Here is a 20,336-nt window from a genome sequence, read left to right as displayed (position 1 = left end):
TTTCCATGGCTTGAGTCCTCCGCTTTAATCCTAGTTTGGTGAAGTGGAGGGTGAACGACCCGGTGAACTCTGCAGGCCTGTGCAGCATTACAGAGCCTCTCTGTTGACTCTCTGATCTGCTGTGTCATTGACACTAATGCGGCGCTGCGTGGCGACAGTCAGTGTTCAGTTCAGTGACACACTGAACCAGTCCGCCATCGCAGCATTGAGACGACGGCATCTTTTAACCCTGCACCAGTTCTCATTTCGTGCGCTGCTTTACTAGGGCCCCGTTTACACAACGTATTAGTGTATCCGCAAAACCTGCAAAATCAGTAGTTTAATAGTTGAGACTCTCCCTGATATCATCCGATGTGTCATCAGTCCATACGGATGTCAGGTTCTCTCTATTTTCTTCAGGTTTATAGTGTTTTGTTCTCTGCACACGTCTGTGTAGATTCATAACAAAATCGAGCAACAGCGCCCTCCAGTGGCCCGGCAGACTAACTACATCGTTGTCTCTGTGTCCACTGCTGCAGTGTAAACGCTCTCCTTTTATTTAGTGGATTATGTGTTGTCACGTGAAACGTTGTCGTGTAAACGGAGCCTAAATTATCGGAGAAGTCCTTAAGATGAAGTGTTGATGGTCAGAGTGCAGCACTACTGCAGTAATGAGCATTAGCACATTAGCAGTAACTCAGCCTCACTGTGTGGCTCCGATATGAAAGCGCTCTGATTAGCATTAAGATCCACTGCTGCATCATTAATCTCGATGAGCTCTGCTCTTCAGTTCAGGGCTTGAGGCCCCATTTATACAAGGTTTTCAAGTGACAAAGCAAAACTCGTTTTGAGCCGGTTCACACGACAACGGAGCTCTGAATCACTGAACACACAACTTTTTGAAAACTGCTTGGTCTGTCCACTAGAATGTCCGTGTTCTCCCATTGTTAATGTTTAGAGGCCGTTGTTCTCTGCTGCATGTGTGAGTGGTTTCAGTACTAAAACTAACAACAGCACCCCTAGTGGTCCGGCAAACGTGAAACTTTGCTGAAACAGAAATGATGCGTTTTCACTCCAGACATGGTGAACGGAGCCTGAACGTTAGTTTGACCTTCCCCTGGTTCCGCTGAGCCAGAGCAGCGTCTGATCTGTTATCGACTCATCGAGCCGCGAAACCTCCAGAATGATCTGACTTCCTGCTCTCTGCATTTTCTTCCTGTTGCAGCAGCTGAAAGTCACACTCCCTCCTGTCTTGTTGAGCAGATTACACACCAGATTAACCCTCTCACACCAGATTGACCCTCTCACACCAGATTAACCCTCTCACACCAGATTGACCCTCTCACACCAGATTAACCCTCTCACACCAGATTAACCCTCTCACACCACATTGACCCTCTCACACCACATTAACCCTCTCACACCAGATTAACCCTCTCACACCACATTAACCCTCTCACACCACATTGACCCTCTCACACCACATTAACCCTCTCACACCACATTAACCCTCTCACACCACATTAACCCTCTCACACCAGATTAACCCTCTCACACCACATTGACCCTCTCACACCACATTGACCCTCTCACACCACATTGACCCTCTCACACCACATTGACCCTCTCACACCACATTAACCCTCTCAGAGGAATCACGCCCCCTGGTGGCAGCTCCGCACCTCCTTCAGCTTCAGCGTCTCTCCGCTGCAGCACATTAAATGCGTCCGGTTGAATTAGAGCGGCATTCCTCACGTTGTGATTTAAGACGTCTGGAAGGAGGAAAGCATGAGCATGAAATCTCGTTCTGTGTGTAATGTGACAGGGACTTGGATCAGCTGAGGATGAATGGGGCTGATTTAGTGAGCCATCACTCAGTGTGGCTTCATTCATTCATCTCTCCCTGCCCAGCGGGCTGTGAGCACTTTATTTAACTGCACATTACACTCTCGTTGGCTCGTGAAACTCATGTCGTTTTCCTCTGCAGATTCCGTGGACAAAGCTGAAGACTCACCCCATCTCTCTGGTGAGTTCGGACTGTTCCTCTCCTGTGATTCATTATTTACTGATTCATCATGTTAAACAGTTTGTCTCATATAATAGTTGCCACACGAATCAGTGGTTCATTTTCTGTCCCATCTGTTTGTTGAGTCTTTTTGGTCTGGATGTTCTCTGGTGGTTTCAGACGCTGGATAAGGTGGTGATGGAGATGAGCACCTGTGACGAGCCTCGTCCTCCCAACGGCCCGTCCCCCATCGCCACGGCGTCGGGTCAGAGGTCAGATTCTTTTAACTCTTCACACACTCCAGTCAAATGGCTGCAGTGGGAGTTTCAGCTGAGGGGAATGTTAAAGGGTTCTTCTTTTATAACGTCAGGATGCAAACCATTAACTCCACTGAGACATCATAAACCCCTGTTTTCCAGAGTGGTAATGACATCGGAGCAATATTTTTAAAGTAACTGAGCAGCAGGTTTCTACTGGAAGACCTTTCACATCTCAACTTGCAGCCTTCAGATCGTTTGTTCCCTAAATCTGCTCCCGTCTTTTTAAAATGATCTACCGAGCGACTCGGCCCACGTTTTAATGTTTTAAACTTCTTTACATTGTCGTTCACTTTCACAGTTTTCAACACACAAAGGAGGAAGTCAGAGACATGAGATGTGGATCTTTCTGGAAATTCAGTTCTTCCTCATTCTGTTACCTGATAATCTTTATTAAACTTCCTCCACAAGCTCTTGAATTGTCCGGTTTAGAGGTGAATTGTGGACAGCCTCTTAATTCACCACATATTACATTTACTGAATTATCTCTTCATTATTTGTACTTGTGAGTCATTTTAATTCAACATTTGTTTAAGTTTTACTGAAGTAAAACCCAGCTTCTGTGTATTTCCCCCGATCCTGCTCATTATCTTCAGTTTTAACTGGATTGTATCGATATAAAGTCATTATTTTCCTCTGTGAAGAAAATTCTTCCATTAACTTTGGATCAAATCTGAGCTGAAGCTGCTCACATTAACTTTGTTGTTTTCCACCACTTTATGTTCAGTTTCACTCATATCGTCTTAAAACTGTTTTAGGGGATAAAAATCATCAAAATGCTTCAAATTCTGGTGATTAATATTATTAATCTTTAGTGATCTGAGTGATTTTGTTTGTCTGAATTTGCACACATTGTCGTTATTTAATGACTTAATGAGTTTCCTCAACAGGAACTGACTTCATGAAAAGGTTTTATTTAAGTAATCTTTTAATTTCTTAATCTCAGATTTTACTTGAGTATATTTTCTCTGGAGTTCCCTTCACTAATCGATCCGTAATGTCTTTAAACGCAAGTCTTTTATTGAGACGCCGCACTGGTGGTGACGCGTTGCTCTCTCTTCGCTGTCTTTGTGGTTCGCAGCGAGTACGGCTTTGCCGAGAAGGTGGTGGAGGGAATGTCTCTGTCCATCAACTCCATCGTCATCCGCATCAGCGCCAAAGCCTTCAACGCGTCCTTCGAGCTGTCGCAGCTGCAGGTCTACAGCGTCAACACCAGCTGGAGCATCAGCGACCTGCGCTTCACCCGCATCCAGGACCCCCAGCGGGGGGAGGTGGGCTGATTCCCCGGCACGCCAGCGTCCCGCTCACTGGGACGCCGCCTCTAACGCCGCCGTTTCGGCTCTGTGTCCCGCCCAGATCTTGACGTTTAAAGAGATCAGCTGGCAGATGATCCGGATCGAGGCCGACGCCATCCAGAGCGCCGAGCACGACATGCTGAGCGCCCCCATCCGCCTCATCACCAACCAGTCCAAGATCAGGGTCACACTCAAGAGACGAGTGAGTAACAGCAGGAGACACTGGGGGCGGGCGGGCGGGAGCGGGCGGACAGGGAGCGGACAGGGAGCAGGTGGACGGGGAGCAGGTGGACGTGACGTGACTCAGATTTGACATAAATGTACAGACTGACGCGGCGACAGACCGATACTGAGAAAGATAAAAGAGGCAATTGGAGGAAAAACGTGACGCAAAATGACAAAACACTGAGATGGAAGGTAACTACTGTGTTTTCATGGTTTGTGTTGTTCCGCGTCAACAGACATTGGTCTCAGAACGCCGCCGTGTAAACGTGAAACTTTTCTGAAACAAAAATGCAAAAGGGATGAATTTTGACTTGAAGCGTTGTCGTGGTAACGGGGCCTCAGCAGACTGTCGGTGTGACGTGTGGAGTTCAGTAGTGGTCTGAAGGTGAATCGTGTGTGGAGAACAGGTTTCAGACTTGAGTCGTAGCCTCTACATCCTGTACGTGAAAACAGCCCTGATGCTCCGCACTCACGGCCACGCCTCTGCCCCCGGGACAGATCAAGGACTGTAACGTGGTGGCCTCCAAGCTGATCCTGATCCTGGACGACCTGCTGTGGGTGCTGACCGACTCGCAGCTCAAGGCCATGGTGCAGTACGCCAAGTCCCTGAGCGAGGCCATGGAGAAGTCTGCACAGCAGAGGAAGAGCATGGCCACAGAGGATCAGGTACCTTCATCTCCTCCTCCTCCTCTTCCTCTTCCTCCTCATGCTGTGTGTCCCCATGTTCCCTCCCTGACGCTGCATGCCGTCTATCAGCCCGTGTTCTACTTCCTCAGCATCCAGACACGATGTACAGACACTCTTCACCCACACACTTTCACACCTCTCCTCTCCCTGCACCCTGTGTGGACGTCTTTATTCCTACCCAGTGTCTTGGTGCCACCTGGTGGAGGTTCACAGTACTGCAGGGGCCTTTTTCAAAGTCATTAACATCATTAACCACGAAAAAAACAAACAAAATAGACTCAGTAAAAGTCTGAGAAACACATAAACATCTTTGAGCCTCACTGACATTGAACATATTTGGAAACGTATGTTTCCTCTCTGAAATGTTGATGAAGGAAATGTTAACACCAAAAGTCACTCAGTACTTCAAACCTACATTTCTGACAAAAGTATCAAAATAAACTAGATGAAAAGTGATAAATACGAACACTTAATTTGTCCTTTAGATTTGTTCATTACGTAACTTTTCCTTACCCCAGATTTCCAGGAAAGCGCAGTTTTTGTAAAATAATTGTGATTAATCACATCTTTTCTTTCATATTTAGCTTTCTGTCATTTTGAATTTCCCGATCATGAAAGCACCAACATCACTGACTATAGCTCAATGCAGTAATACAGTATACTCTGCATGTTTGTTACGATAAATTTGTGTTGTAAAGTTCTACTTGCTTCTTCTCCCTTAAAGCTACACTCACTGAAATACTAAGAATTCTTCACCTTAAGACCTAAAATCACACAATTTTTTGCTTAAGAAGTTCAGCCAGCGTTCTACCTTGTTTCAGTGTTTTTATATCTAAGGTTTTATGAGAGTGTTGCCAACTGCTGGACAGAACTGTGCAACGATAGGCAGGGCAGCGGGATGACGCCGCGACACGTTCAGGGTTTCCCGTTTGCTCTCCAGGTGTCGTCGGCGCCCCCTTCAGCCCAGCAGGTTCGCACCCAGCAGGCGCCCGCGGCGGCCGACCAGAGCGCCACCATGGCCAAGCTGTTCAGCGCCTACGACGTCTGCGAGACGTCCCACCACCTGCAGATCACACACCTGGACCTGCACATCTGTGACGACATCCACGCCAAGGACAAAGGTCGGTGACCTCCCGCACGCCTGGTTGTTGCACACGGGTCAATGCCTGTCCTCACTGCTGCGTCGTGTCCCGTCGTCTAGTGATCAACAAGCGGATAACCGGCGGGGCCATGCAGCTCTCCTTCAGCTCCATCACGCTGGATTACTACCCGTTCCACAGAGCAGGTACGATCCATCACCCTCTCGTCTCTGTGGGACGTCTCGCCTCGTCCTCCTCTGGACTCCTGGATTCTAGTTCCTCTCACACGATCATCTATTGTCACTGCTACAGTAAAACAGCCCAACAGGAAGTGTCCACCCTGAGAAATGTCCTGTTTTTGCTATAAATGATCATGAAAAGTGTTGAACCAGTGTTTTTACTGAACATCCATTAAAACACGCACAGTGCTGGTAGAAATAAATGAATGAATGGAACCTTAAGTTTGATGGTTGAACCTGAGTAACCTGCAGGTCGCTGCTGATCTGAGCTCCACGAGGCTCCGGAGGACGTTCAGTTCATCCGTTAGAGTACTGATCATCATTAGTGGCATAGTGGCTTTGGCCTGGTGGAAAGTTAAAAAGTGAAGAATAAAATGTCGTTGACGTCGTCTGTTGTCCCTGTAATGTCAGTCGACATTCACCGTTTGACACTCGACGTCCTTCCTTAGTTTACAAGTCATCATGCAGCACGTTACTGAGCTCAGAGTCTCAGGATCCTATTCTAGTTAACGGACGGTGACGTCCGCTTCTAGCTGGACAGGTTGGCCTCCATCACACACACATTCACTCTGGCCTCCATCACACACACATTCACTCTGGCCTCCATCACACACACATTCACTCTGGCCTCCATCACACACACATTCACTCTGGCCTCCATCACACACACATTCACTCCTGCAGGACATTTACAGTCAACTAACTGCACATTGTTCAGACTGAGAGGAAACTGGAGGATCTGAAGAAACACACACACACACACACACACACACACACACACAGCAGAAGCATTCAGATATACAGTTTGTGTCAGTGTGGCCTTTTCAGCTCTAAAATCAAATAAACAAGGTTGATTTTAGAGAAACCTCTTCACTGACATCTCTACTCGCTGTTATTTGTCTCCTGGCTCCTCAGGCGACAGCTGCGTCCACTGGATGCATTACAGTGAAGCCACCAAGGCGAGGGAGGGCTGGGCACGCAGCCTCCTTGACGAGTTCAAGTCCAACGTGGAGATGCTGAAGAGTGCGATCCGGGACCAGCAGGGCCCGAGTCAGACGCATGGCTCCCCGCAGCACGGTACACCCTCGTGTGTGTGTTTGTGTGTCTGTGTGTGTGTGTTTGTGTGTGTTGGATATTGAGCTCCGTCATCACAGCGCCCCCTGTGGGTTTTCTGTCCTCCAGTTAGAGCCGATGTGTTTGGGCCTCTAGGGAGTCAGGACAGAGCAGGAGGAGCAGGACTAGGGCTTAGGGAGGCAGATGGAGATGGAGGACTCCCAGAGTGGAGCCCCCACACGCGGCCTCCCCCCCAGTGCTGCTGGTGCCTGGAGCCAGGTACCACGGCGTGTGTGCGCACGGCGGCGTGCGGTGATGCACACCCCGGTTCCTCTCAGGACTTTCTGAGTGATGATCTGCTGCCGTTTCCTCCCGTCTCCCCCTCCCGTGTTGTGAAAGCTCTGGTCTCCTCCCCCAGGTAAGATCAGCACCTGCAGCACCTCCTTCAGCCCTCCTCCGCCCGCTCACAGCCCCAAGACGCAGCTCATGTCCAGCTCGGTCGTTCTGCGGATGGCCGACTTCAGCATTTACCAGGTCGACGCCACAAACCCGCTCAGCTTCAGGTTCTTGCTGCTGCGACATTTCTTAAACTTTCCGTCTGTCTTTCAGGTTTCCACTGCAGACCAGCGCCGCTCCAGCCCCAAAGCCATGATCTCCTGCAATAAGAAGTCCCTGTATCTGCCTGCCGAGATGCCGGCCATCCACATGGAGTTCACCGAGTACTACTTCCCCGACGGGAAAGACTATCCCAGTACGACTCTGCTTCTCCTCAGGCATTAATCTCTCTCAGTGGCTCGGGAGCGGCGGAGGAACATTTCTCACTTGTTCTGTCAGACGCTTCGGGTCTCTCGCCTCCCGCCACGTCGACTCCGCCTGGAGAGTCTGAGCCAACATTGATTTTATGAATTATGCACGTTAATTCATTTCTCACTCGTTCAGCCCATTAGGAAACGTTAGGAGGAGGGTTAGGAGCCTCGGTCTGATGAATGTGGAGCTGAAACAAGAACATTTCTCAGTTTTTCACACGTCCAAACACTCTGAAATTGAAAGACTTGAGAAATGAGCCAAATATTATTTATAGTTTCATCAAAGTTTTTTGTTTCAGGTCATCTAAACAAAGTGAATACAATCGGGAAATGTACATTTTTTTCCACATTTAACAGCCGTTTCTGACAAAAATATGTCAAATTTCAAACATTTTCATTAAAACATCAAATGTAATATCAGCAATTCAATAGTTTCTATTTTTTATTGAGAACCAGAGGCCAAGATTTTAACAATTAAACTTCAAATATGCTTCAAACTGGAAACTGCATCAATGAAAACTCCTCCAGCAGAACGCGTCAATTTAACTGGATGTCACAGGTTTTGTCATAAAGATGTTTGTGTGAAGTGTTAATAATTTAATATAATGAAATGACTGCACCTATATTTTAAATATACACTATGTTTTGTATCAGATAGAATATAAGTCTTGGGTTGAATCCTGTCCTACATTATATTTAAACTTGTTATATCCCCCCCCCCCCCCCCCCCCCCCCCCCCCAGTCCCCTGTCCCAACCTGTACGTCCAGCTGAACGCCCTGCAGCTGGTGCTGGACCCCCGCAGCCTGGTCTGGATCAACCTTTTCGGCCTGGACCTGCGGCAGAGCCTGGAGCAGTTCATGGAGATCTACAAGCTCAACGACTCGCAGAAGCCCGACGAGCACGTAGACGTCAAGGTGGACGGCCTCATGCTGAAGGTACCCGGGTTGACCTTTAACCCCCGAAAGTTCTGCGTCTTAAAAATGTCAACAGACGCTTGTTTGTTTCCCCGCATGAACGTGGCCTCAGACTGGTTTTAAGAGTCGAGGTGTGAATAGTGTTTGAAGGAGCCGGTCCTGTAGCGGCTACTGAGGGAACACTGACCCAGCCGACGCACCGTTTGGTTCTCCGCATGCCTCTCCGGTCGCTGTGTGATGCTCAAGGATGGTCGTTAACTGCTTCTTTGTGCCACAAAACAATCATTTGTTGGGTCCATCAAACAAATACAACTAAATAAAGTGGCTCTCCGTTCCAGTGAGTCCACAAAACAATTTGATTTGCAGCGGTAAAGAAACTGGGGCGTTGGCTGCAGCCACAACCTGTTTGCCCTTCCAGGTCAGCGTTCAGCTGTGCCATGATGGTTCACTTATATAGACACAGCGCCACCCCATGGTCATTTTACCCCTCATTTGGCTCCTACAGTGTTTAAACTCAGGACTACGTTGGGCGGTGGACCAGAATTACTCCCACAGACGCAAAGTCCCTCCTGTTTTGGCGGCAACGTTTTGAAAACGGCTATAAATTGACTCTTTAAACGAAGTCTTTGTTCTGTCGGGACCAGGAGCATGTCCAGACTCATGAAGTTAACTCGTATGAAAGGTGGTTTTCATGTGTTCTTGTATCTCAGCTGGTGATTCCCACCGACCGGGACGCCTCCAGCCCCCCCGACCTGCCCCGCTCCATCTCCGTCCAGACGTCGGAGATGGTGGCGACCAACACGCGGCACCCGGCCAACTGCACCCGCTCCCACCTGGAGGCGCTGCTGCAGGCCTTCGAGGAGGAGCCCTTCTTCTCCTCGTCCTTCTCCTCCTTCCCCCGCTGCTCGTCCTCGCTGGCCGTCCTCCACCCCGCCTTCCAGCGCCACGCCCACGAGCAGGACACCAAGTTACACGACGTGTACCGCGGCCTGGTGACGCCCAGCATGGCCACCGACTCCCTCAAGATGCCCGCCGCCACCGACTTCTGGGCGCTGCACTTCTCCCAGTTCTGGGTGGACTACGAGGGCACCCGGGGGGGCAAAGGTCGGCCGCAGCCCTTCGTGGACTCCTTCCCGCTCGCCGTGTGGGCGTGTCAGCCGGCCCGGCTGGTCCAGCTGCAGGAGAGGCTGCGGGGCGCCGCCGGGGCGGGACTCTCCCGGAGCACGTCGGCCGAGGCGGTGGGCCGCCTGCAGAGGAAACGCCTGCTGAAGGAGTACTACAGCTCCGACGGCACTCCGTCACCGCCGCCCCCCAGTAACGGACTCCATAAACCGCTCTCTCTGGACAGTCTGCCGTCCTCCGCCGCCGCCGCCGCCGGCTCGACTGCTGGTCAGACGCCCGATGCAGACGTGACGGTGTTGGTGCACGTCCAGAAGCCTATCAGTGCTCAGGTACTTCATCGATTAACGTTTCTCAGTGTTGCTTCGTACGAGTTCGATGGCTGAACAGATTCCCCTCCCTGTGCAGGTGAGCCACCGTCAGTACGTGTTCCTGATGCAGCTGCAGCGCAGCATCAAGTCGCTGCAACAGACGCTGCAGCAGGATATGGAGGAGTTGGGCTCCAAGCGGGAGCGTCCGTCCGGCGCCCCCCGGTCCTTCACCGTCTGTCTGGGCCTCCTGCTGAAGAGCGCCGAGGTGTCCCTCCTCCTGAAGCCCGTCCCCCCACCCGAGGGCTCGGGCTCCCCGCTGGGCTCCGAGCTCTCGCCCTCCGAGAGCCGGGGGACGCTGGAGCCGGGGGTCGAGGCGGGCCTCGAGGGGGGGTCCGGACCGGACGGGGCCAAGCGACCGAGCACCGTGGACATGCTGCTATGTGGAGACGCTGCAGAGCCCGGAGTCCCTCGGGGCCCCATCCCTCTCGTCCCCACCTCCTCCACAGAGGAGAGGACTCCCGCCAGGCCCCCCGGGGGCTCGGAGGACGGGGGTGAGGCCGCAGGGGAGGGGCTGGTGGCCGAGGACGAGCCGGGACCTGGATCAGACTCCAGAGCCCCGCTGAGCGACTCGCTGTGTGACGCCGACAAAGACAAGCCGGCTAAGATGCCCCAGTCCATCTCCAGGTACGTCAACCAGCGGCAGGACATCTGGTCACTCAAATGTCCATCAGCTGTAAAGTCATGCCGCTGCTAATGCAAAATGAAAGAAAAGCAATATTAAGTGTGATTAATCCACACAAGTATTCTGTTTAACTCGGCTGAATTATTCTTTAATCGATGACTGCAGAAGTCAGAAGCACAGAAAATCACCAAAAACGTTGCTGGTGGAAACCAGAGACGCTCAAGTGGTGGAAAAATGTAAAAACTTCACCATCATTTCTCGACTATAAATCACATCCAAGTCTCATTTGTGAGAAACTGTGTTGTGACGACAAAAGAAACTCGTATGAATCATTTATTGTTAATTTCCAAACGTAACTGCGCCGTGCTTCCAGCTCATTTCTTCACAAGTTTCTCTGCTCTTCTCCGTCACAAGTTTCTTTTTCTGCTGCACGTTTCAACATTTGTACTTTGAATACTGCTGTGTAGATATACTGCAATATTTTGATGAAATAATTTGCTTTCACCAGTTAAATAACCCCCCCTCCAAAACAAAGTGGGAAACGGTGAACTATAGTCCGGTAAATACGGTAAAAGCTGTGATGTCAGACTGAGATTACCGTCACCTGCAGCCGGCCGTCGGACTTCATTCAACTTCAACATTAGCTGAATCCACGTGGAGTATTTTAGAACCGACCTAGACGGGTGTAGCGGATCCCTCCGTCATTAACCTACATGAGGCCGTCGCACTAATTTAATCTATTCCTGAACACAAGTGCCGTGTCTCACTTCCTCCTCAGTGTGTGTCAGTGTGAGCGCTCACTCCTCGTCTCTCTCTTCGCCCTCGTCAGCATTGGTCACTACTGAACTCATACCACGTGTGAAGTGTGTGCGTGTGTGTGTGCATGTGTGTGTGTTTGTGTGCGTGTGTGTGTGCGTGTGTGTGTGTGTGTGTTCTCTCTCTACCAAGGAAAGGAAGTTTGTCTGTGGTTTCTGACCTGCTCAGCTCCTCAAACTCCAGCAGATCCGCCTCCCTTTATTCCATGTCCAACATGTAAGGCCCCGGATCTGTGGCTCGCTGTGACCCGTGTACCAGTGCGTCCCGTCCTCCTGTGACCCCGTGTGTGTGGACAGACGAGTCCCTGCTAGTGTGTGACTCCCCGTGTGCATGGGTGTGCATGCGTGCACGAGTGTTCAGTGCGACGTTGTGGTTCTCCAGATGGATGTTGAAGCTTCACCTCTGTTTTCCCGCCTTGTGTTCTGTTGGGAGACGCTTTGGTTTTGCCTGTTGTGAAATTAGTTTCTCGCACTTCATAGATGAACGACCTTAAACTGCTCCGCTCAAAGGATTGGAGTAATTTCATGACTCGTCAGATTTGATTTAGACTCGGAGACACAACGTAAAGAAATCTGAAGATGTAAAAAAAAAAAAAAATGTTTTAGTGAGTTTTATTTTCTCATAAATTAGAAAAACAAGATGAACAGGAAGCTTCTTCCTCATTTAACTCTGTCTGTCTGTCTGTCTCTCTCAGTGGTCGTCTGATGCGAGATCGCTCCCAGTCCAGTTTCTCTGTTTCCTATAAAAACATGAAGAAGAGTCCGTCCCTGCAGTCGCTGGACAACATCTCCATCGATAGCTACCAGATGGAGGACGGAGACACCTGCAGTCTGCTGGAAAGAGGTCTCTCACTCACACACACACACACACACACACACACACATACACACACACACACACACAGTTCTCATACTGCAGTACCACACCCTGCCTCCTGGGGCAGTGTCCAGCACACATTAAGTCTTGACATTTGAGTCAGTTTATTGCCCGTGTTTCAATCTCCATGGGAAAACATGGGTCTTGGTTGGGCTCATATCTTAGGTTCGCATCCACACACACACACACACACACACACACACACACACACACACACACACACACACACACACACACACACACACACACACACACACACACACACACACACATCAGGAAATCAGCCCCACTGTACAAGTTGACCACCTGCAGTCCCAGGTCCCGCCTGCAGGGGCAACGTATGACAAGTCTTCAAAACAATCAAGCTGTGTGTGTGTGTGTGTGTGTGTGTGTGTGTGTGTGTGTGTGTTACAGACGACGTCTCCATGTCGGGCTTCAAAGACGCCGTCAGCGAGCAGGGCGCCACCGAGGCCACAACGGGTCCGGAGCAGGAGGGGGGGGCGTCGCCCGACACCGTGAGCGCCGCGTCACAGAGCATCGACGAGCCCACCAAAGACACGGTAAGACCCGGGCTGGACTGGATTGAACTATATGGTTGAATGATTAATGCTGGTGTGTGTGTGTCTCCCCCAGGTGTCTGTGCTGGTGCTGAAGGTCCAGTCGGTGTGTGTGAGCATGGAGGCGGTGGGGGAGAGCGCGACCGTGGCTCTGGAGGTGGACCGGGTCACTCCGAGCCAGCTGGGCAACGTCAGCCTGAGGCAGTACCTGAGCAACCGCAGCCTGGGTAAGAACGGAGACTGGACAGGATCAGGATCTGGACCAGCTCAGGGGCAATAAACAGAATATCAAACAAATATTTACAAAACAGAACCCAGAATCTCTGAACGTTAAAATGCTTGGAAGCTTTTGGTTTTTAGTCTCATGTGTTGAAATCCTGGATCCAGAATGTCAGTCAGTCCTTTTCCTTGTAACAAGGTGTACAGGTACGTCTCAAAAGATTAGAACATCATGAAAATGTTCAATATTTGTCGTCACTCATTTCAGAAAGTCAAACCCAGATATGATCTAGAGCAGTCATTCTCAAAGTGTGGTACGCCGGTACCACTAGTGGTACTCGGGGCTCCCTCTAGTGGTACGCCAAAGGATCACTGAAATAAATATAAACGGCATCAACAGTTATTCACGGTAGCAGGTTGCTTTAACGTTCATATCTCACTATATAAAGTGTTTTTCTTGAAAATTTGGTCCCGGCGCCTGAACTAATCAGTTGCGGTTTGACCAGCTGTGCCAGTCGGCGTTGTCATGCCAACCTGATGGTGGGCACAGATGGGCATCTCCGCCTATACAGCTCCGGACAACGTTTCTGAACATGAATTTCCAAGAGTTCCTCCACTGTACCATGAATAACAACTTATACAATCAAGTTCTTATAAACAATCAAGTTTTTATGTGAAAACGGTTATCGAGCGGCGCTTTCTGTGGACTGACCCCGACAAAGGGACCTCATTTCTGGGTTCGTAGTGTTACTAATCTAACTGTGTAATACGTTACAGTGGCTGACAATATTAAATATACTTCTTCAGGAGTAAAACCTCGGCCTTGTTTTTGATGAATGCTGAGGCTTACTAGGCTGCTGTACAGTGTTGGTCGTTATGGAGGTACTTGGAGAGCCAAGTATTTTCTGGGTGGTACTTGGTTTAAAAAGTTTGAGAACCGCTGCTCTAGACTCATGACAGAGTGAAATGTCGATGACGATGGCTTACAGAGAGTGAAAACCCAAAATTAGAATATTACAGAAGATGAAGAAAAACGGATATTTTAAACCAAACTGTAAGGCGTGAAAAGTCTGATCATTTCTCTGCTCTTGGTACTTGGTTGGCTCCTTTTGCATGAATGAGTGCGTCTTAGCGGCGTGGCATGGAGACCATCAACCTGTAGCACTGCTCATGGGTAATGGAAGCCCAGGTAGCTTTGATCGCAGCCTTCAGGTCGTCTGCATTGTTGGTCTGGTGTCTCTCACCGTCCTCTGGACAATAGAGCAGAGATTCTCTCTGGGGTTGAGGTTAGACCAGTCTGCTGGCCAGTCCAGCTCAGTAACACCAGGGTCACACATCATCATCATCATCATCATCATCATCATCATCATTTCAAGAAATGAAGGCTTAAATATTTCACTCTGTCATGAGTCTAGATCATATCTGGTTTGACTTTCTGAAATGAGTAACAACAAATATTGAACATTTTCATGATGTTCTCATTTTTTGAGATGTAACTGTATATCACACACACACACACACACACACACACACACACACACACACACACACACACACACACACACACACACACTACCTGCCTCCGGTTATTCACCCCCCCCTCCCCCCACAGGTACGGTGTGTTCAGTCCCTCAGAGCAGCTCAGGTAAACGTTGAGTCACTAACATGCATGTTGCTTCCTTCTCTCTGCAGTGTGTGTGTGTGTCTGAGCACGTCTACACGCACACACACACACACACACACACACACACACACACACACACACAAGCAGTGTGTGTGTTTAAATTTGACGGTAATGAACGAGTGTATATATTATTTTTCCTTCAACCTTTAAAACACATGAACTTTAACCTCCAGTCCACTGCTCTTTCTCCTCCATCTCCTCCATCTCCTCCATCTCCTCCGTCTCTTTCCTCCATCTCCCCCTCTCTCTCCTCCCTCTCTCTCTCCTCCCCCCTCTCTCCTCCATCTTCTCCTCCTCCACTCTCTCCTCCATCTTTTCCTCCATCTCCTCCCTCTCCTCCCTCTCTCTCCTCCCCCCTCTCTCCTCCATCTTCTCCTCCTCCACTCTCTCCTCCCCCTCTCTCCTCCATCTTCTCCTCCCTCTCCTCCCTCTCTCTCCCCCCTCTTCCCTCTCTTCCCCTCCATCTCCTCCCTCTCCATCTCCTCCCTCTCTTCCCCTCCATCTCCTCCCTCTCCCTCTCCCTCTCCTCCCTCTCTCCTCCCTCTCTTCCCCCCATCTCCTCCCTCTCTCCCCCTCCATCTCCTCCCCCTCTCTCTCCTCCCTCTCTTCCCCCCATCTCCTCCCTCTCTCCCCCTCCATCTCCTCCCCCTCTCTCTCCTCCCTCTCTTCCCCTCCATCTCTTCCCCGTCCACCTCATCATCTCATCTCTCCACTGCAGCAGACTTTGCAGTTTCAGTCCACTGATTCAGGCAATGAGAGAAAAGCCAGGTTTCTCCTCCCCTCTTCCTCCTCCCCTCTTCCTCCCCCTCCCCTCCACCTGCTCCCCTCCACCTGCTCTCCACCTCCTCTCTTCCTCCTTTCAATCCCAAGAGCACCCTTCCTCTTCCTCACCCTCCCATCCTTCTCCACTCAGCCCTCCAGCTTCTACTCCATCTCCTTGCTAATCCCCTGTCATTCACCCCTCCTCCCTCCACCTCTCCACCATACCTTCTTCTCTCTCCTCTTTCAGGACATCTTCCCCCTCTCCTTGCTGTCTTATCTCCTGGAACCCCCCCTCCCTCTCTCTCTCCCTCTCCCTCCCACTCTCTCTACCCCCCCCCCCCCCCCCTCTCGACCCTGGTGGATTGAGAGGAAGTCACTTGATGTGTTTGAGTGACGCTTCGCTCGCCGTCACGATGCAGGTTTACTTCATGAAGCAGCCATTGTCCCGCCTCCTCAGTGTCTCTTCTTCTCTCCTCCATTTAAAGCCGGGCGCCGCTGTATCGTCTGCCTGAACTATGAAAATGCTGCTTTCTGTTTCACAACAGTCCCTTTGGTTCATCCTGATTCTCGTTTGTCAGATAGGAAGCATCTCGAATCTGATGAATCAGATCAACTGGGCTTTGTTCAACTTCAGACAACAGCAGGAAGTGAAGAACTTCTTCCAACACGTTGACGAGTCCAGTTCTCTTGATTCAAGAGCTTTGAGATTTCTTCTCTTTGATTTAACATCAGACGTCTTCTGCTCTGTTCTGTTTTCTTCTTGAACCTTTAAACACAGAACTCATTTGAATACAAGTGTTTCAGGATATCCAGGACATTCTGTAAAACCCAGATACAGTGTAGAACTCTTGACACCTTGAACTCTTGACACCTTGAACTCTTGACACCTTGAACTCTTGACACCCAGAACTCTTGACACCTAGAACTCTTGACACCTAGAACTCTTGACACCCAGAACTCTTGACGCCTTCTGGAACTCTTTATAACTTCTAGAACTCTTTATAACTTCTGGAACTCTTGGCAAATGATCAAACCGTCACATTCCCATTCTGTCTGTAGAGTTCAGACTTTAAATCAAGATGTTACACCTCCGAGTTTCACCGTCATATCTTTCTGAGGTTTACATCATTTGGGAATGAAACTCTCTTAATAGGCCATCAGATCTTTTCAGTGTTTTGTGGGCGTCTCGTGGAAAAAACAATAAATGATGAAAACGTCACCTTGAATTCTCCGTTTGAGATGAAAGTCTTCAGGAATAATTAACCATCACTGCTGTGAAATCCGTTTGGGACTCCAGAAAGTCTTGCGTTCACGGTTTCTCTCTTCGTGGTGCGTCTCTCACTCCTCTTCCTGAGCTTCTATCGTTCCTTCGTTCCACCTCTTCTCTGAAGTCACTGTTATCCCGACGTCGTCCTGCAGCCTGTTACGGTGAGCAGATCCATGGCGAATGAAGCAGGAAATGTCAATGCTTTGACCTTTCAGGTGTTTTTATCGACGTGGATCTTCTCCTCCCAGGAACTTGATTCTCACATGAACACATTAACCCTTTCAGACCTCCAGCAACGCTTTGAGTCTTAATTCTAAAGATGTTCGGATGTATTCTGATGTCAGGTCTCTGTTTCCCGCCGACTGTGAAGCTTAACCTCGGTCTCTGTTTCTGCCTCCCGCAGGCGCCGCCGACCCGGGCTCCTCGTCCGCCGGCGGCCTCCACCGTCCGGAGGTCCGGGCTCGCCTGGAGAGCGGGCCCTGCGCCGCCGCCCACTCTCCGCTGGCCGAGCGCAACGGCTTCCTCCAGCTGCGTCTCCATGGATACAGGGCCAGCTTCATGATGTCCACGCTGCAGAACCTTGCCCACTTCCTGGAGGATGACTCGGCGCCGCAGGTGCTGCCAATGGAGATCAGCATCAGAGACACGCACATCGACATGAAGGTGAAGAAACAAACGCACCCTTCGTTTTCCAGTTTCACAGCAGCTGCAGCAGCCCAACGTAACGTCCAAACAGAACCTCTGATGTGGAGCGTCTCCCTCCGTCTCCTACACTCACACCTCTAACCTGTGTGTTCCCTGCAGGACGACGGCCCCCGGGACAACCCCTCCGACCCGGAGCCCTCGCCCGTCACGCTGCACGTGGACAGTCTGGTCATCCACCGCAGGGACGACGGCTCCTTCTCCATCGGAGGTGAACAAAACAAGTGCTCCCTTTTACCTGCACCACCTCCTCACCTCCTCCTCCAGAGCTGATTCACCGCACATCTGGAAGATTCTTTAAGATCCACGCGTGATGATGCAATCACACATCTAAACTCCTCCTTCTCCTCTTCCTCCCCCTTCCCCTCTTCCTCCCCCTCTTCTTCCTCCTCTTCAGTCGTTGCACCTGCTGAGGCCAAACCCAGGAAATCCGTCTCCCTGACTGACGGCTCGGCGCTGAGTCCCGTCCCTGAGACAGTGGGCGGAGTCTGCGGCATCCCGAAAGCGACACAGACTCAAGCCCCGCCCACCATCCCCCCGCCGCCCAGCAGGGAAATGGTGAGAGACACCCGACGCTGTCCCCAGTGGACAATGTCCTCTTCCTCTAGATTCGTCTTCATCATCCTCACTCCTCTTCATGTTTCTCCTCCAGATGCTGCTGGAGGAGAACGAGTGCTTGAAGTTGGAGCTCTCTCGGGCCAAGATGGCGCTGGCCGAGGCCCAGATGGAGAAAGACTCTCTGCTCCACCAGATGAAGAGCCTGAAGGTCGGCAGCAGCTCCACCTGATTGGCTGAGCAGGAAGCGGAGATCTTCTCGTTCATGAACTAGCGAGCCGGCCGGAGCCGATGCCCGACACGCCGGAGGGCCGCTGGAAAGAAGAAGTGTGTTTTCTCGGTCGTGCCTCCATCAAAACCAAAACCGCCGCAGCCGAGGAGCTGGATTCAAACATTGAATGTCGTGAATCTTCAGAGGAATGTCTCAACAAAACGACTTATTTTGCACTGCGACTCAATTGCATTTGTAGTTTAATATTCCAGCCGGAGGTGCGGGCTTCAGGCCCCGCCCCCAGAAGCCCCACCCCCCCCCTCCCAGAGTGTACAGTGTGAATGTGACGAACACGGAACTATTTTCTACTGAGATGAAGGTTTGAATGCGTTTGTCTTCACAACAAGCAGTCGACAGGTTTCAGAGTGTGTGAGCCTCGAACACGTGTGTGTGTGTGTGTGTCTGTGTGTCTGTGTGTGTGTGTGTTCCTCCGCCTCCAGACCAACCCACCAGGGTTCCCTCGGTCCGCTGGTTATTCGTTCCTCCGTGCCGTCGGGGTTCCGGTTGGTTCCAGCAGCGTGAGCACACACTTCTTCCTCTTCTGTTTTACCTGTATGAAGCCTCACGTCAATAAAGTGTGATTAGCTAATTGAGACTAAAAACGCATTTTTATTCTGGATGATGTCGACAGTCCAGTCGAGTTGTGGAAATATTACAGTTTGCATCAGAAACCATCCTAGATATTGACCCCAAAGTAACTTTTGTTTTGAAGAGTTTGTTAAAAAACTTAGTGTGAACAAAGAGAAACCTTTGTCTCTATTTAAAACTCGGAGCAATACCATGTTTGTGCTCTAGGTGGCAGCAATGAGTTTCTTCTGGTTTGTATTGATGGCAGGAAGCGACTCACCCACTCGTCACACCCTCTTGTGGTGCAGTGCGGTATTACGGCCTGACCGAGCTGCAGCTTGCCGCTTAGCGTGCAGTGTCGGATTTCTTGATGTTCTTCATTAGAAGATATTCTTGTGGACGTTGGGATCGTTTGCGGTATCTGTCTTTATTTTCTTTAGCGTTCAAATTAATGTTGCTGCTAATACAACATATTTACTGCAACAACTAAATGTGACTAGAAATGAGAGAAAATGTTGAAATTTTCATCAAATGAGCTTATAAGTCATCTTGTTCTGGTTGGATGGAAGATAGAAGTAAAGATCATAAAAATGTGAAAATGTTAAATCCGTCTTTCATCATTTTCTTTTATAAACAAGAGAAAACATCTGATGAAGCTTTGCGACACTTAGATTTGAAATATTTGGTAAAAACTGATAATTTTTCCATTCAACTTACGTCTTTAATTTCAAAAGAAATGACTGTTCTGCTAGGAACCGAACCCCCCCGCCAAGGCTCTCTGTCGCCCCCAAGTGGAGTGTCGCCCACACTTTGAAACCCACTGATGGATTTCTGAATCGGCTTCGTCCCGATGTGTCTCCTCCTCCTCTTCCTCCTCCTCCAATTCCTCCTCTTCCTCCTCCTGCGACTATTTTTCTACGTGAACTCGTCGACACGCGCTGCACTTTGAAAACTGTGTGTGTGTGTGTGTGTGCTGCTTCACATCAGAGGAAGATCCTCTAAAACGAACCGACTTCTCAAACTTCAGTGTCAAAACTTCTCACGTGAAACTCCCGACACGTCGTCGTCCTGCTTCGTTTCAGATTCGACTCCACATCCCTCCATCACCTCCTCCACCACCTCCTCACCTCCACCTTCTTGTTCTTCTGATCTTTGACAAACTACAAGAAAAAAACCTCACGGGAAATAAAACGTGTTTCGTCTGTCGGAGCTGCTGAAATACTGACGACAATAAAAAAACATTTCAGTCCAATTCGGTCATCGTTTTGGTCAATTCTTCAGCTTTACGTCACAAATGAATAAAATCCATCAGTTGAGCCTCGATGTGACATTAAAGGGTTAAAAACTC

The 20,336-nt window shown here is 49.9% G+C and overlaps 1 protein-coding gene across 3 annotated transcripts in view; it reads left to right on the top strand.

Moving 5' to 3' along the window:
• Positions 1-20,336, top strand: part of bltp3b (bridge-like lipid transfer protein family member 3B) — a 31,012-nt gene extending 10,676 nt beyond the window's left edge. Inside the window, exons 3-25 of one of the 3 annotated variants that reach the window (XM_080491787.1) lie at positions 1,967-2,005; positions 2,165-2,256; positions 3,383-3,572; positions 3,658-3,798; positions 4,320-4,487; positions 5,449-5,629; positions 5,710-5,793; positions 6,742-6,915; positions 7,009-7,158; positions 7,298-7,413; positions 7,489-7,630; positions 8,428-8,621; positions 9,311-10,051; positions 10,128-10,714; positions 11,661-11,744; positions 12,223-12,371; positions 12,819-12,964; positions 13,038-13,188; positions 14,793-14,825; positions 17,297-17,556; positions 17,698-17,806; positions 17,993-18,153; positions 18,248-20,330. In XM_080491787.1, coding sequence (XP_080347913.1) covers positions 1,967-2,005; positions 2,165-2,256; positions 3,383-3,572; positions 3,658-3,798; positions 4,320-4,487; positions 5,449-5,629; positions 5,710-5,793; positions 6,742-6,915; positions 7,009-7,158; positions 7,298-7,413; positions 7,489-7,630; positions 8,428-8,621; positions 9,311-10,051; positions 10,128-10,714; positions 11,661-11,744; positions 12,223-12,371; positions 12,819-12,964; positions 13,038-13,188; positions 14,793-14,825; positions 17,297-17,556; positions 17,698-17,806; positions 17,993-18,153; positions 18,248-18,382 — 4,227 coding nt within the window. In that variant the 3' untranslated portion in view covers positions 18,383-20,330. Of the gene's footprint in view, positions 1-1,966; positions 2,006-2,164; positions 2,257-3,382; positions 3,573-3,657; positions 3,799-4,319; positions 4,488-5,448; positions 5,630-5,709; positions 5,794-6,741; positions 6,916-7,008; positions 7,159-7,297; positions 7,414-7,488; positions 7,631-8,427; positions 8,622-9,310; positions 10,052-10,127; positions 10,715-11,660; positions 11,745-12,222; positions 12,372-12,818; positions 12,965-13,037; positions 13,189-14,792; positions 14,826-17,296; positions 17,557-17,697; positions 17,807-17,992; positions 18,154-18,247 lie in introns of all 3 variants that reach the window. The other 2 variants (XM_080491785.1, XM_080491786.1) reach the window with 2 other exon arrangements.

The sequence above is a fragment of the Lipophrys pholis genome (assembly GCF_963383615.2).
Source record: "Lipophrys pholis genome assembly, chromosome: 22".
Taxonomy (NCBI): domain Eukaryota; kingdom Metazoa; phylum Chordata; class Actinopteri; order Blenniiformes; family Blenniidae; genus Lipophrys; species Lipophrys pholis.
This window is presented reverse-complemented; position numbering and strand designations above follow the sequence as displayed.